The 15,844-nt window shown below is 35.5% G+C and overlaps 2 protein-coding genes across 2 annotated transcripts; both read right to left on the minus strand.

Annotated features, from left to right (window-relative positions):
- Positions 1 to 5,331: 5,331 nt before the first annotated feature.
- On the minus strand, positions 5,332 to 10,236 carry LOC101249806 (ankyrin repeat-containing protein At5g02620). The gene is made up of 4 exons (XM_004252990.4): positions 9,182 to 10,236; positions 8,568 to 9,096; positions 7,260 to 7,669; positions 5,332 to 6,582 (listed from the first exon to the last, which is right to left on the minus strand). Exons 2-4 carry the CDS (start codon positions 9,025 to 9,027, stop codon positions 5,722 to 5,724), a joined length of 1,731 nt encoding a protein of 576 aa, XP_004253038.1. The 5' UTR covers positions 9,028 to 9,096; positions 9,182 to 10,236; the 3' UTR covers positions 5,332 to 5,721.
- A 2,490-nt stretch (positions 10,237 to 12,726) lies between these two features.
- On the minus strand, positions 12,727 to 14,923 carry LOC101268085 (pentatricopeptide repeat-containing protein At2g03880, mitochondrial). Its single transcript, XM_026028600.2, has one exon. It carries the CDS (start codon positions 14,921 to 14,923, stop codon positions 12,959 to 12,961), a length of 1,965 nt encoding a protein of 654 aa, XP_025884385.1. The 3' UTR covers positions 12,727 to 12,958.
- Positions 14,924 to 15,844: the final 921 nt, after the last annotated feature.

Raw genomic sequence — 15,844 nt, forward strand, 5'->3', positions numbered from 1 at the left:
ATAGTGTGACTATACGTAATGCTTTCCAACTCATTATGAAGACCTCATAAAGTTTTTTCACAAAAAATTCCGGGTGCTCTGAGGCGTTAGATCCATGGGCTAATACAAACAAATAACTGAAAAAGTTGCGTAATTCCTAAAGATTGGATCGTAAATGCGAAAATATGCCTTAAAAATGGTGCAACTATATGTAATGTTTTCCCAAATCAATATAGAAGTCCTCATAAAGTTTTTCTAGAAAAAAATTTTGGGTGCTCCAAGGCGCCAGATCCATAGGTTAATACACATGAAAAACCATGAAAGTCGCGTAATTCTTAAAATTTGTCTCGTAAATACAAAAATATGCTTTATAAATGGTGCGACTATATGTAATGCTTCCCAACTCATTACAGGGGACCTCATAAAGTTTATTTTTTACAAAAATTGAAGCTCCAAGGCGTCAGATCCATGGATTAATACACAAAAAATAAAAAAGTCGCTTAGTTCCTAAAGATTGGCTCATAAATGCGAAAATATACCTTAAAAATTGTGCGACTATATGTAATATTTCCCTAAATCAACATTGAGGTCCTTATAAATTTTTTCGAGAAAATTTTTTTGGGTGCTCCAAGGCGCAAGATCCCTAGGCTAATGCACACGAAAATCGGTAAAATGAGGGATTTACCTGCTTCGGGGATCATTTGACCTTCAAAATGAGTCGTTTTGGCCGTCAGGGCTAACTGACTCCATAGATAACGTCTTAATGGATGTCCACAAAATATTTGAGCAAAAAAGGCGTCGGAAATCCGGATCACCAAAAAAGATCATGGACTATAGCACACAAAAATCGGTAAAATGGAGGGTATACCTACTTGGGGGCTCGATTGATCTTAGAAATTGATCGTTTTGGACGTCAGGGCCAACTGGATCCATAGAAAACATCTTAACAGATGTCCACAAAGTTTGTAAAAAAAGTCATTGAAATTCTGGATCACCAAAAAAGGTCGTTGATTATAGCACACGAAAATCATTAAATAAAGGGTTTACCTACTCCTGGGGATCGTTTGACCTTCAAAATGATCCGTTTTGGCCTTCAAGGACAACTGGTTCCATAGATAACGTTTAAACGGATGACCATAAAAAATTTGGGCAAAAACCGACGTCAAAATTTTCGAATCACCAAAAATCCATGGACTATAGTACATGAAAATCGAAAAATGGGATATGCCTGCTTTGGGGCTCGTTTTATCGTTAAAATGGTCTGTTTTGACGTCAACGCTAATTGGATTTGGATCCATAGTTAACGTCTTAACAGAGTTCCACAAATAATTTGGGCAAATAGACGTCGAAATCTCAGATCACCAAAAATACATAGACTATAGCACACAAAAATGAGTAAAATTGAGGGTTTACCTACTTCGTGGCTCGTTTGACCTTCAAAATGGGTTATTTTTCCCGTCAGAGCCAATTGACTTCATATCTGACGTCTTAAAGGAGATTGACAAAAAACTTGGGCAAAAAAAGGTCAGATTCTGGATCACCAAAAAAGATCGTGGACTATAGCACATGAAAATCGATAAAAATGAGGGGTTTACCTATTGAGGGGCTGGCTCGTTTGACCTTAAAAATGGTTTGTTTTGGCTATAAGTGACAACTGGATCCATAGAAACGTCTTAATGGACATCCATGAAAATTTGGGCAAAAACAACGTGGGAATTAAAATTCATAGACAAAATGGGGTATACCTTCATCCTAACTCGTTTGACATTTAAAATGAGTCGTTTTGGTCATCAGGGCCAACTAGATCCATAGCTAACGTATTAACAGAGGTCCATAAAAATTTTGTGCAAAAAGACATTGAAATTTTGGATCATCAAAAATTCATGGACTATAGCACACAGAAATTGATAAAATGGGGGTGTACCTGCTTCGAGACTCTTTGCTTTCAAAATGGGTTGTTTTGGTCGTCAAGGGCAACTAGCTCCATATCTAACATCTTAATGGACGTCCACAAAAAATTTAGGCAAAAAAGACTTTGGAATTTTTCATAACCAAAACGATCGTGGACTATATATGAAAATTAGGGGTTTACTTGATTTAGGGCTCGTATGACAGTCAAAATTGTATGTTTTGGCCGTCTATTCAACTGGATCCATAGATAACATCTTAACTACGCCCAGAAAAAAATTTGGGCAAAAAAGACGTAAGAACTCTGGATTATTAAAAATCCATGGGCTATAGTACACGAAAATGTACAAAATGGGGTATACCTGCTTCGGGGCTTGTTTGACCTTAAATAGGTCATTTTAGTCGTTAGGGCTAATTGACTCCATAAATAACATCTTAATGTAGTTCCACAAAAAATTTAGGCAAAAAAGAAGTCAGAATTCTAGATCACCGAAAAATATTATGGACTATAGAACACGAAAAATTGGTAAAATTAAGGGTTACCTTCTCTGGGCTCGTTTGACTTCAATATGTTCCGTTTTGACTATCAGGGCAAACTGGCTCCATAGATAATGTCTTAACAAAAGTCTATAAAAGATTTGGGCAAAAAAGACATAGGAATTCCGAATCACAAAAATTCATGGACTATAGTACACGAAAATTGGTAAAATGGGGTATACTTGCTTCGAGACTCGATTGAGCTTCAAAATGGGAGGTTTTGGCTGTTTGGGTCAACTGGGACCATAGATTACGTCTTAATTGAGGTCCACGAAAAATTTGGACATAAAAGATGTCATAATTTTGGATCACCATAAATTCATGGACTATAGCACACGAAAAAGGCAAAATGAGAATTTTACCTGCTTTGGAGCTCGTTTTACCTTCAAAAATAGCCTCTTTGATCGTCAGGGACAAATGGATCCATGTCGAATGTATTAATGTACGTCCACAAAGAAATTGGGCAAAAAAGTCTGGATCAACAAAAAGATAGTGAACGATACGCACGACAATTAGTAAAATGAGGGGTTTACCTCATCTGGAGTTTGTTTGACCTTTAAAATGGTCTTTCTAGGCCGTCAAGTCAAACTGGCTCCATAGATAATGTCTTAATAGACGTCCATAAAAAATTTGGGCAAAAAAGACGTCGCAATTCCATATCACCAAAAAATCCATGGATTATAATACACGAAATTTAGTAAAATGGGGTATATTTGCTTCAGGCTCATTTGACCTCCAAAATGGGTCGTTTTGGCTGTCAAGGCTAACTATCTCCATAACTCATGTCTTAATGGAGGTACACAAAAAAATTGGGCAAAAATGTAAGAATTCTGGATCACCAAAAATTCATGGACTATAGCATATGAAAATTAGCAAAATGGGGTATACCTGCTTCAGAGCTTGTTTAACCGTTAAAATGTTCTGTTTTGACTGTCACGGCCAACTGGATCCATAGCTAACATATTAACAGAATTCCACAAAAATTTATAAAGAAAACGTCGAAATCCCGAATTACCAAAAATTTATGTACTATAGTACACAAAAATGAGTAAAATAAAGGGTTTACCTACTTCGGGGCTCATTTGACCTTCAATATGGGTCATTTTGGCTGTCAGAGCCAACTAGCTCCATAGATAACGTCTTAAAGGACGTCCACAAAATTATTGGACAAAAAAAACATCGAAATTCAAGATTACCAAAAAAAATTGTAGACTATAGCATAGGAAAATCGGTAAAATAAGGGGTTTACATACTGCGGAGCTCGTTTGACCTTCAAAATGGTCCGTTTTAGCCGTAAGGGCTAACTGAATCCATAGAGAACGTCTTAACGACATCCATGAACAATTTGGCAAAAAAGACGCCGGAATTCCGGATCACCAAAAAATGGGGTATACCTTCTTCCTAACTCATTTGACCTTCAAAATGAGTCGTTTTGGAAGTTAGGACCAACTAGATCCATAACTAGCGTATTAATAGAGGTCCACAAAAAATTTGGGCAAAAAAAATATCAAAATTCTGGATCTCCAAAAATCCATAAACTATAGCACATGAAAATCGGTAAAATGGTGGTTAACCTGATTCGGGACTCGTTGCCTTCAAAATGGGTCGTTTTGACCGTCAGGGCCAACTGACTCTATAGCTAACGTCTTAATGGACGCGCATAAAAAATTCAGGCCAAAAGGACTTCAGATTCTGGATCACCAAAAAGGATCCTCGTCTATAGCAAATGAAAATTGGTAAAATGAGGGGTTTACCTACTCTGGGGCTCGTTTGACGTCAAAATGGTATGTTTTGGCTGTTAGGGCCAACTGGATCCATAGATAACATCTTAACGGACATCCATGAAAAATTTGGGCAAAAAAGACATCAAACTACAAATCATTAATATTCCACGGGCTATAGTACTCGAAAATCAACAAAATGGAGTATATTTGCGTCGGGGCTTGTTTGACCTTCAAAATGGGCTATTTTGACCGTCAGGTCCAAATAACTCCATAACTAACGTCTTAATGGAGGTGCACCAAAAATTTGGGCAAAAAAACCTCAGAATTATGGATCACCAAAAAATTAATGGATTATTGCACACAAAAATCGATAAACAAGGGGTTTACCTACTTCAGGGCTAGTTTGACCTTTAAAATGGGTTGCTTTGGCCGTCAGAGTCAACTCGCTCCATAGTTACTGTCTTCACAAACATCCACAAAAAAAATTTGGGCAAAAAAATACATCGGAATTCTGGATTATTAAAAAAGATTGTTGACTATAGCACACGAAAATTGGTAAAATAAGGAGTTACCTACTCCGAGGCTCGTTTGACCTTAAAAATCGTCTTTTTGGCCGTCATAACCATTTGCCACCATAGATTTGTTTTAACGGACGTCCATGAAAATTTTGGGCAAAAAGTACGTCGGAATTCCGGATCACCAAAAATTTCATGTGCTAGTACACAAAAATTTGCAAAAACCGATAAACCGAACAAAGAATATCTTATTGGTTTGTTACTGGGGTTAGCATATTTAAAAATCAAAAACCGATAAACCGAACCGATAATATATAAAATTGAACTGAACCGATCCACAACCCTATACGTAATACTTCCCTACCTCATTACCGAGGTCCTCATAAAGTTTTTTCAGAAAAAATTCAACGTGTTCCAAGGTGCCGGATCCATAGACTAATACACACAAAAAAAAACTAAAAAAAACGTGTAATGTCTAAAAACTGGCTCGTAAATGCGAATATATGCCTTAAAAAATGGTGCGACTATACGTAATGCTTCCACAACTAATTCCGGAAGTCCTCAGCCGAGTTTAAGCTTGAATGTCTGTTTACAAGCTCAACTTTCATAGAACTATCTCTTTCTCAGGGTTTTTTTTCTTCATGTTGGCAGAATTCTAACAAATGATGGCAGCTGAAAAAGATTGGACTTTCATGATGATAGAAAAAAAGAAGCTATAATGAATTATACAATGACACCATTTTGTTTGATGAACTTAGAAGTTGATCAGGTATATAGGCATAAAAATAAATAGCAGCCATCCCCACATTCTTGTCACCAGGTTGCAATCTATGTACTAATGCTTCATTTTGAACTTCCAAAAATGATGCTGCAGTTTCTGATATCGCTCCGATATTATTGTCAATCTATTAGAACTATAGATCCCTTTCATACTTTTACCATTCTGAATCTGATTCCATTTCAGTGTTGTTGAACTTCATGGTTGAGAATTGCTTGTAATTTCAGTTACCGAGCTCTGCGTTTGATGCCATAGGCAGAAATCTGCCTGATTATTCTACCTATACTGCATACATCCTCTTGTAGTTCTCACTGCATAGCTCTTGATCTGATGCGACAGACATTGGGAAAGAACGTGAATTAGTCTCAGTTCTTCGAATGCTCCTCAACCTTGATTCTTCTAACCTGTGTTGAACCACACAATAGCACATGGAGCCAATTGTAGTGAGCATGATTATGCAGCCAACCACAGTTGCATACACAGCAAGCCATCTTTCCTTAGATCCAACCACTACATAACTAAGAGAGATAAAGGCGACTGAGATGAAGAGACAAGCTGCCCACATTAGCTTATTTATCCAAAACATGAGTCGTTTTTTTGCTTTCTGTTCAATCACGACAACAGACGTCTGGACCACAACAACAGCAACTGAAATGAACAATGCCATACTGTCAAACAAGAAGAAGATTATGAATGCTGCTTTTCTCCCTATCTGTGCTTCTCCAAGCGAAAATCCATCTGTTTTCTTTTCAACATATTGCCCAGGTACAGTGAAGATAGCAGCAAAAGCAACAGTAGCAATAAGGACAGCAACAACCGTTGCATTATTGATGGCGTTGTTAAGACCACTTATGTGGAGCTTCTTCACCTTCATTGCAATTTTTCGTACTTTGAAGCCAGTCTGCCGACTCTGTTGGAGCTGAGAGTGCACGTCATGTTTTATGTCACTGACAGTCTGCTTGAGCTGCTTTGCAGGACCGGCTGGCTTTCCATGATCTTTGGAATGGGTAGCTCCGGCTTCTTTCAAAATAGAAACAAGCTCCGGAGTTCCAAACTTTTCTGCAATCTCAAGAACTGTTTCTCCAGCCTTATTAAGCGTGTTAAGATCAATGCCCTCAATTGATATAAGACATTGTACCATCTGCAATTACGCATAGCATAGTGTTACAAAGGATGCGGAGTGTCCTTGATTGAACATGTAAAACAAAAAACACTGTACCATCTGTAAGTACACGTAGCAGAGAGCACCCAAGGGTGTCGCCAAGTGGTCTATTACCAACTTCTACATTAAGTCATGAATGAAATACTCCTTTTTGGTTTCTCTTGTGGCAAAACACAATCATAAAAATAAGCTTCTGAATAAGGACCAAAATGATGGTACATTTACAAAGAATGCAGTTTATGTGTGTCAAAGTTTCTATATAAAATAAAAAGTAACGGACGCTGACCAACTCCCTACAAATCATCGAAGGAAATCAGACCTCATGCGGGAGGACACGATACATGATACTAAAAGATTAAGTGTTTCTGAATGTTCCTTCTCTCCAGATACATAACTATCCAGAAAGGAAACTGGAACTTATTAGTAAGTCATTTGAATAACCATTCCGTGGCACGACAATGAACTCACCCTTGGCCTGCCCACGATCCCTCAAGTTTGTGATTTCCATCTTGATTTTACCAAATAAACAGTATTCCCTTGATCTACCAGCATTTTTCATCAAGATATAGAACACTTCCCACATTGCCTCACACATAAAACAAATCTCAAGTTTACGGAAGATGCTTTACAAGAAAAAACAGGTTAAACAAACAAACCTGTATTCGTCCCTTTCTTGTTGCAATATGAAGTGCTGTGTTTCCTTTGTTATCTTCCAAGGCCAAAACAGCAGGATTTGGTTTGATTAATTCGAGTACGATGTCAACATTTTGTCCCTTTGCAGCCATGTGCAAGGCAGTCTGGCCTTTTTTATCAGTTCTAAAGCCAATTTCAGGATCCTTGCTAAGAAGGGATCTAACTATCTCCAAGTGTCCCATTCTTGCTGCTGTATGTAGCACAGTCTTTCCGTTGTTCCGAGCTATCTTAGCAAGGTTAGAATCAATCTCCAGAAGCATATTTACTACATGAATATGTCCCTGTGCAGCTGCAGTGTGTAACGCAGTAGAATTCGATGAATCTGTGGTCATGACTAAGTTTGGAAAGGAATGCAGCAGTTCCTGTAGTACATCTGCAATTTTATACGAAAAAGTGTTTACGAGTACAAGTTAGAAACTAAGAACAAACTGAATTCATGTTTAACAAGTATCCACAACAAGCTTGAAGCAACAATAATAGTGTCTTACTTTCCCTTTTGGTTTGTTCCAAAAACATTGTCTCTTTCTTAAACTTCGTGCCCGGTCAAACTAAGACATGTAAACTGGAACGGAGGGAGTAAATCAAGACTTGACCATAAAGTTTCATTTTTATGGTCACCAAAAACATATAAGCTCTAGTGTTAGGATCGAGGTTCCAGTTGATTTTTTTACAGTTTGATAGAAACAACCCTGTACGACATAATTGAGACGACATGGAGAAATGTACTAAAGAAAACACAATGCTTTTATGTTGTTCGGTCGTCAGATATATGTCCACTGACGGATAGAACTTTGATTCTGAAAACTAAGATCTAGGATAGAAATTGCAGACTCTAATCACCATCAGTATTGGAGGCCAGGTGCACTACAGCTCCTGCTATGTGCAGAGTCCAAAGGGCAAGACCGCAAGGGTCTAGTGTACGCAACCTTACCCTGAATTTCTGTAAGAGACTGTTTCCACGGCTTGAACCTATGACCTCCTGGTCACATGGCAGCAACTTTACCAGTTACGGCAAGACTCCCCTTTTGTCACCATCATTATTAGCAGAAATAAAATTTCATGTGAAGTACGCATCTCATTCATGAAGTACACATTTTTACTGGTAATTATTGCTTTGAAACCGAATCTGGAAAGATATTATGAGGACCACATGTAATATCAAAACTGAATCGAGATGCGAAAGAATCTATATTCTCTATCCCCTAAATTAGCCTAATTTGATTTTTCAAGAATCGAAGTCGATTTGCTTTAGAATTAATAGAGGAACTCACCAAGATGACCCTGCCTTGCTGCAACATGAAGTGTATCATAACCATTATTCGCCACAATAGAAGCAATTTCAAGGTCTAAATGTTTCAAGAACTCTGCAACAACCAAACTATGACCATTCTCAGCAGCAACATATAAAGCAGTCTCTCCCTCTTGGTTTTGCTGACACAACAAATCTTTTATGCCTTTTTCATCAAACTTCTGAATAATTTCTTTCACCTTCCCTAAATTCCCAGCTCTAGCTGCAAGATGCAACGGGGAATCCCCACGTTTCCCCGGTGAATCCTTACCCCTTTTCCTCTCACCACCAAAACTCATTTGCCTCTCCATTGCTATCCTAAAACTTTTCTGTTTTTCCATTATTCCTATAAAGCTCTTCTGCTTCTCCATCGCCCCGTTTTGAAAACTTTGCTGTTTTTCCATTTTTGCACCCTGGAAACTAACCTGTTTCTCCATGATCATAACCCCCAAAATCCTAATGGATTTCTTGTATATTAGACCAAAAATAACAACTTTTTCCACTTTCAAGAACTACAAAGATCGAAACTTTTCATCATTATCAATTCAATTTGGAAAGGGATATACTAAGTTACAATAACAACAACATAGTACATACCCCGTGAAATCCCACAAGCACAGTCCGTAGAGAGTAGAATGTAGGCAAACCTTATCACTACCTCACGGAAACATCCAAAAGATGAAAGATCCTCAGCTCGAGTAATCCCACAAGTAGAGTCCGTAGAGAGTAGAGTATAGGCAAACCTTACCACTACCTCATGAAAAAATCCGAAAGATAAAAGATCCTCAGCTCGAGTGCAGCAAATCCAAATACAAAGGGATATACTAAGATACCAAAAATTATCACCTTTCCCACATTTCTAGCTAAGAATCTATAAAAAAAAACCTGGCACAAACAAAATTTGAAGCAAATTTAAAGAACCCTTTATACTATTTAAGTCTTGGAGCTCTCTACTAAATCACAAGTCCAGAAAAAAACAATCTTTACAGTGAACTTACAGAACTAAAAAGCATATCTAGAACTCAAATCAGACAAAAAAAGAACCTATCTTTCAACAAATATAAGGCTCAAACTTCCCTATTGATTACCCCCAAAAGCTAAAAATCAGATGAAATCTTGAAAAAGAAAACTTAGGAATATCAAGAACAGGAAACACAAATAAAAACAAAAGAGCAGTATAAGGCAACAAAAGGGTCACTGAATCCAATGGTTTTGCCCACTTTTTGTTTTTGTCAGCCTCTTTTAAAGTTGATGTATTTACTAATACTAAAATTCCCATATGAAATAAATCAACAGAAAAAAACACTCCTTTTTTTACTTAAACAGGCTTACTTGTTCAACAATATGTTTTAACACTCGAGCTTTGCTTAGTGATCAATGAAATGCTTAAAAATTACGATATAAGTCAAATTAAAAATTGAAATACATATAAATTGACTCAAATATCGCGATTAATGAAAAAGGGCAAGTTGTTGGTCTCGATTGATGTTATCTGTTAACATCAAAACGTGCACTAAAAGACAGAGATTACATTATATACAGCCATGGGGGGCCATTGGCCATTTGTTTATATTTGCTATATTCTTATGCAAGCTCATGAATCATGAGATGATAAGATAATTGGTGGGGCCCCATCTCATATTTTGGGTCCCACAATGTGACACAAGAGAGAAGAAGAGTCTACCTAACATTTTGAAGGGATAAAATCGATTAGGATTGTGATGGAGTGGTATATTCTTTACCAGAGTTTTCAGGTTTGAGTTTTCGTGCTTTATTTTTCTTCATGCGGAACTTTGTATCGCTAATATGAATTTACTTAGATTTTAATATAAATACTAAATATCATAATGTCAATCAGTCAAAATCGTAAATCATTTTTCTTTTCTTTGACATTCTCATCTTATGATTCATTTGTAACTCGAACTTAAGATAGTGTCATGTGAGGCACGTAATGAAAAATATAATAAATTATAATTATTAATCAATTGAGTTACTAAAATTCCATCGTAACCAAAATGTACAGAATTTTAGGAGGGACATTCTGACACGCCTGAATGTAAGCATGTCTTTTCTTGGATTATTGAAAAGATTCCCATTTCTTTGGTAAAAAAAATAATTTTGGGCTAAAATAGTTTGAATTTTTTTTAACTAGTTTCTGAGGACGTGCTTCGCATGTGTATTTCATGTGAATTTTTATAAATACATAGAATAACTAAAATCTCGTGAAAATATATATGTAAATTGTTATGAATAATAAAATATAACAATTACAAAATTCAAAGACTTACAACAATAAAACATTCACAGAAAACTAAATTAAGAAGTCTAACAGAATGAAAGAAAGACAAAAAGAAACAGAATATTTAAGAAAAAATACAATATAGACATTATTCTTATAAGATTGATGTATATATGGATGAAAAAATAAGTAAAAATTAGTACATAACTCTCTGAGTTTTTATCGACTCCTTTCATATCCTATCAAAATTCAAGAGTCTTCATCATCTGTTTTTACTATAGAATAAAAATAATACTTTTGATATGGGTTTCATGAGATAAAGAAGTTGAATTTATATAAATAGAATAGAAGGAATATCAAAAGATATCTTAAAGTTTTAGTTTAAATATTTGGAGGTTATGAATATGAAAAGATGAAAGTTATGAATATTAAGAGTATAAAAGTTAAATAAGTAATTAGAAAATAATAATAAATAAATGAAGAATATGAAAAAAAAATTAAAGTTAGCAAACCATGTAAAAAGAACAACTAAAGTTCTTATCATGTAATAAGTATTAATTAATTTAAATTTGTGAAGCTAGAGTCATTCTTTAATAATAATCAAGAGGACATTATCAATGTGCGTCTCCATTTTGTAGATTTTGCACCCTTTAAATTATTAAATTTCGTTATTTATCATAAAAGATAATACTTTATCCACATCAATTATATTATTTATGAGAGGGGTTAAGGAAAAAGTTATAACAAGAGGAAAAGAAAAGAAAGTTGGATAAAGATTTTTAAAAAAAATTATAATTATTATTATAGATGATAAATATTAATAGATTAGATATTTAATTAGGAATTAATCTTAAGAAGTCTAGAAGTCATTAATATTTAATTAAATTTATACAATCAAATATTTAAATATTTTATAACAATTAAATTTATAGAAAGGGTAAAACCGTAATTCAACTTTCAACTTTCAACTTTTTGTTCATGCTTTTAGTAATATATGATTATAGTGTGATGTTATTTATTTATGGTTAAGTTTGTAATTTAAAGTTTCACTGCATTATGTAACTTTTTGTATAACTGTCAATATGGAACTTTGTTCGAAATTTAATAATTTTTTTTCTTTTTATTTTTCTCATTATGTATCATGAATGAGCTTATATGAGATAAATTGTGTATTGTAAATTTATCTACGAAGTCATCAAAAAGAAAATTATATGGTCTCAACGCTATGAATAAAGATAGTAAACCTACACAAGCAAAGGCACTAAATTGGATCGATGGCCATTACTTTGTCATATTCATACTTGTATCGTTGAATAATTGATATTGATATTATTTATTCATCATATCAAACGATCCTGGCAAAAAATTTACCGATTATTTATACTAATAATTACATGTTAAGTCCTTTGATTTAGTGTTTTTATAACATCAAGACCCTCGTGGGACTAATTTCAAATTAACAAATTTTACACAATTTAGGAGTCCCATTCTGACATGCCTGTCCTTTTTATCAAAAAAAAAAAAGGATTCCTCTTCTTTTTTATTGGTAAATATATTTTTTTCTTTATGTTCATTTCTATAAATAAAATTATATGAGTAGTCTAATCTTCGAACCTTTATTTCTTTCATTATATTCTAAAAGAAAGCAAATTTGTGTTTTGCTTCCTCATTGACGTAAAAGACAGATCTTTCCAATCAGAAAGCTCAAAAAAATATACTCATTTGTCTCGTTTTATGTGACACTTTTCGTTTTCCAAGAGTCAAATGGTTTAATTTTAACCGGACATTTGCTATGAAATCTTCAATTTTTTTGGTTTAAATTTATATATTTGTAAACTATGTAAAGAGTAATATAAATCAGAATAATTGATAATTCAAAATGTGAAAAGGATTTACGAAAAACTTACGACCAAAAATAGACTTGTTTAAATCTCAAAATGCGAAAAGTGTCACATAAAGTGATACAAAAGAAACTTCAAAGATTGTTGAGGTTCTATGGAACTCGTTCACAAGAGAATCAATAAAATTTCCCCTTCTTGTATAATTTAACATAGCAGAAAATGGTAAATCAACTTTGAAGTTTGGAGCTTTCCACTTTTAATATAATATGATACGATACGATACTCCATTCCCTACTACCAATAATCTCCACAAGAACAAATACCATCCTGAAAATGATGATACCTGATTGGATCTCTTATGACAATGCTTCTATGCTCTATCTGTGCCAAAAGTTTCACAAATAAATGACAATCCCCACATATCCTTAGATTTTTCCTGATTCTAATGGTCTTCTCTCTAGACAGGCTTAGTATACCAAAGGCAACAGCTATTTTCTCACTGTGATACAGAAGTGAGTCTTCCATCTGTTCATCTTCAAGATCTTGCAAGACAAAGTTTGTATCTGGAACATATCCCACCTCTTTTAATCTCCAAATAATCTGATTTAGCTCTTTGTTGATTTCCTCTTTTTGTGGATGAGAGTTGTCTCCCATTATAAAAGCATGGATTTGTTTGTTTACTTCAATCCAGCTGCACCCTGGTTCCTTCTTTACTCCTCTTTCCTTCATGGACCTTCTCAGGTCCATAACGTCTTCCCATTTTTGAGTACGAGCATATATGTTAGATAGTAATATGTAAGTTCCCGCGTCACTTGGATCCAGCTTTATAATTTGTTTGGCGGCATACTCAGCTAAATCCATGTTACGATGTACTCTGCAGGCACCAAGCAATGTTCTCCATGTCACTGCATCTGGTTCACATCCCATTTCATGGATTAGTTTCACCGCTTCATCTAGCTTTCCAGATCTTCCAAGAAGATCAACCATGCAGCCATAGTGTTCTCTTCCTGGATCAATACCAAAGAGCTTCTTCATTGAGTGGAAGTAAAATTGTCCATCTTCTACGAGTCCTGCATGGCTACAAGCGAATAGAACTCCAAGAACAGTGATGTAGTTTGGTCTGATCCCTGAGACTTTCATCTCCTTGAACAATTCGAGTGCTTTTCTGCTGAAACCATTCTGAGCGTAGCCTATGATCATGGTACTCCAGGAGATTACGTCCTTCTCTACCATCTGACTAAATATTTGGTGGGCATCTTCCAAATTGCCACACTTGCAATACATGTCCAAAAGTGCATTATCAAGGATTAGGTCCCGCTTGAACTTGAGTACATGAACATGGACCTGCCTTCCAACTTCTAAAAGTGCTAAACTAGTACAAGCTCTAAGAGCACTTGTCAAGGTCGACTGATCAGCTGAGAATCCAGCTCTCTTCATTCTTTTAAAGAGAGTCAAGGCTTCATCCCCATCACTGTTTTGCGCAAATCCACCAATAATGGAATTCCACACAACAAGATCCCCAGTCACCATCTCATTAAAGGTGCACATTGCACACTCGAGTTGACCCATTTTGGAGTAAACGTCAATAAGAGCACTTCGGACAAATACATCAGACTCCAGACCAACTTTAAGTAAGCTACAGTGGAGCTGCCTAAGATTGGAAAGGTCATCACAAGCTCTCAGAACAGAGGAGTAAGTAAACATATTAGGTTTCACGCCATCTCTCATCATGAAGATCAAAAACTCCAAAGCCTTGTTATTGATCTTAGCACTAGAGTAGGCAGCTATCATGGTAGTCCAGGAAACAACATTCCTCTCAGACATTTGATCAAACAAAGCCTGCGCTTCCTCCAACATGTTAAACTTCACATACATATTCATAAGTGTGTTAACAAGGAAAGTTTTAGGCTCATAACCATTCGAGAACACATGCTGGTGGACACGTTTACCATGTTCCACTGCGCCACGAGCCAAACAACACTTGATGAGTTCAGAGTAGGTGACAGCATCAGCCCATATCTTTTGAATTTGCAAGGCATTCAATGCGTTCATTGCCCTTGGAAGATCCCTCGCATAGCAATAAGTAGTGAACTCATCGAGCAAATCACTACATTTGATTGGTACTCTCTCATTCTTCCACTGAATTGTTGCACCAGAGCAACAACGCAGATGCTGAAACAGAAGTGGTAACAATGGACCAGAAATAACCAATCCATGTACTGATATGACGTTTTCTTTGAATCTCAATAAGGTTTTCATCTCATTTTATGCCGTAGGACTCTGAAGATTGAATAAAAACTGAACGATCTCTGTAAGACAAATAGTAATTGCCTCCTTATTCTCTTTGAACATTCCAAATGGATAATGAACAGATTTTTTCCCCCTGTTTCAGCAAATTCATATAAGGGCAATAAATTCTACAAGATCAGATTTTTTTCCCCTTCTGACTGGTTAACCTTTACCCCTTTGACAATCAACTTATGTTCAACCCTAATCAATACAAAGAAAGTCAAAATTGATAAAGCAATTTAATTTGGAGCATATAATCAAACAAGTTGTAGGCATAAACAGAAATTAACAAATCAGCAAATAGAAGCCCTCACACTTCACAAAATGAAACAGTGACACAAAGATTCAGTGCCAGCAATTTCAAGATTCCGTTTTTTTGAAACTAATAATGTTGTCTGACTCCAGCTGCCACTATTTGGAGATACTGAGGAACAGTTTTTTTTTGGACAATGAACATAAATCATGTATTAGTAACTTCTAAGAAAATGACAACAAATGGTCTATTATGTTATGTATGTGTTTATAATAATCCCTTAAATATACTCATGAACAATTTGGTCCGTTTGAGTTTTTCTTTTAAGTGACAAAAAAATGTTTCTTGTTTTGAGTTTTTCTCAAGTGACAAAAATATTTCTTATTTCGATGATCTTGATTGAATCGAGTTGCTCATGCTCTAATTAACTAACTCGTGAAATGAATTCGAGTTGCTCATGCTTTAACTAAGTAACTCATGAAATGTGAATCAGATGCAATGAACGTGGACAACTTGTGCACCATACTTGTGCACAATAACTATTCAATTGAATATCTGTTACATACCACCAGCATCAACGTCGAATAGGTGCCTTGTATAATTATGCACAAGGTCACATGGGCTGGCTACTTAAATTT

Source organism: Solanum lycopersicum, chromosome 12 (assembly GCF_036512215.1).
Source record: "Solanum lycopersicum chromosome 12, SLM_r2.1".
In the NCBI taxonomy this organism is placed as follows: domain Eukaryota; kingdom Viridiplantae; phylum Streptophyta; class Magnoliopsida; order Solanales; family Solanaceae; genus Solanum; species Solanum lycopersicum.

What these genes read in the sequence shown, in the direction of transcription:
- LOC101249806 (XM_004252990.4), bottom strand. Translation starts at nt 9,027, where the DNA reads ATGATCATGGAGAAACAGGTTAGTTTCCAGGGTGCAAAAATGGAAAAA. An exon ending in AGCAAGGCAGGGTCATCTTG is followed by an intron (nt 7,670 to 8,567) that starts GTGAGTTCCTCT and finishes ATAAAATTGCAG; the next exon opens with ATGTACTACAGGAACTGCTG. An exon ending in CAAGAAAGGGACGAATACAG is followed by an intron (nt 6,583 to 7,259) that starts GTTTGTTTGTTT and finishes GCGTAATTGCAG; the next exon opens with ATGGTACAATGTCTTATATC.
- LOC101268085 (XM_026028600.2), bottom strand. Translation starts at nt 14,923, where the DNA reads ATGAAAACCTTATTGAGATTCAAAGAAAACGTCATATCAGTACATGGA.